The sequence below is a fragment of the Lolium perenne genome, chromosome 7, assembly GCF_019359855.2.
Source record: "Lolium perenne isolate Kyuss_39 chromosome 7, Kyuss_2.0, whole genome shotgun sequence".
NCBI lineage: Eukaryota > Viridiplantae > Streptophyta > Magnoliopsida > Poales > Poaceae > Lolium > Lolium perenne.
The window spans coordinates 219188095-219189421 of NC_067250.2; the positions used below are offsets into that span (position 1 = coordinate 219188095).

Below are 1327 nucleotides of genomic sequence, written 5' to 3' on the forward strand. Positions count from 1 at the left end.
GATTTCAGCGTTGCGAGTTCGTAACCAAACGTCTCAACCATACAACCCAAACCATGGTGGCAGTCACCCCATCCCATGGCCGCCACACGCCTTGTCGATGTCCATGGTGGCATCTAGTAGCTCCTGCCGGGTGGCACAGATCCGTTTCAGCCTCAGCGTGTGAACGTGGTCGCTCCAACGCGAGCGTTCCTGCCCAGGATAAGCCGAGCACGCGCCACCCACCACGTACGTACGTCCCTTCTTATTCGGCTTCATCTCAACTTCTCCCTCGCACTCCACCAACAACACTATCCTCTCCTCCAGCTATCTTGCTATCCACCTAGCTCCCAAAGCTAGCTCACAGCTCCGCCGCAATGGCCACCGTGCTGAGCAGCCTCCGGGCGCCCTTCTCCCTCTGCCCCACCGCCGCCTCGGCGCCTGCCGCCACCCGCGTCGCGCTGCCGCTGTCGTCGACGGCTGCCAGGGGCATGAGGCTCCGGGCGCAGGCCACGTACAAGGTGAAGCTTATCACGCCGGAGGGGGAGGTCGACCTTGAGGTCCCCGACGACGTCTATATCCTCGACCACGCCGAGGAGGAAGGCATCGACCTGCCCTACTCCTGCCGCGCCGGCTCCTGCTCCTCCTGCGCCGGCAAGGTCGTCTCCGGCACGGTCGACCAGTCCGACCAGAGCTTCCTCGACGACGACCAGATTGAGGCCGGGTGGGTGCTCACCTGCGCCGCCTACCCGCAGTCCGACCTCGTCATCGAGACCCACAAGGAGGAGGAGCTCACCGCCTGAAATAGCTGGTTTATCCATTTCGGTCCATTTCCGGCGCCTGCGCGTGCATGCATGAACTAGTATGTCAGGAATTCAGAGTATTGAGGAGTAATTAGTACGCAATTGTTTTAGTGCTTGTTGTGGACTTGTGGTCGGGTTTTGATTGCATAATTTCGGGTGTTTGTTCGTTTTCTCAAGCCAAGTAATAAAAGGAGATGAGGTTGTACTCCATTATCCATGTATGCGACGGACGCGTGATTTACTTGCATTTTAGATATGTGCTTTGTTTTGATTACCAGATGACTTCTTAAATTTGAAAGGGTCTGCATTTGATATGGTTACCACAACATAGCTCACATTTACCGTGTGAAAAAAAATCAAAGTCTAAAGAAATTAGGTTTTTTTTTATTATAATTGACTAGGAAAAATGCCCGTGCGTTGCAACGGGGATAAAAACAATAACTTTTTGTTAAAATACGTCAGCATGAGCTAAATTTGCACCAAAGTCAACTGGCATAACCTTGGGGCTCTGCCTCAATCTTTCATTGATATTCCGTAAAAAAAAACAT

The 1327-nt window shown here is 53.1% G+C and overlaps 1 protein-coding gene across 1 annotated transcript; it reads left to right on the plus strand.

Moving 5' to 3' along the window:
• The first annotated feature begins 251 nt into the window (after positions 1 to 251).
• On the plus strand, positions 252 to 989 carry LOC127314144 (ferredoxin). The gene has a single exon (XM_051344601.2). The coding sequence runs from the start codon at positions 354 to 356 to the stop codon at positions 777 to 779; it is 426 nt and encodes a 141-aa protein (XP_051200561.1). The 5' UTR covers positions 252 to 353; the 3' UTR covers positions 780 to 989.
• The last annotated feature ends 338 nt before the right edge of the window (positions 990 to 1327 follow it).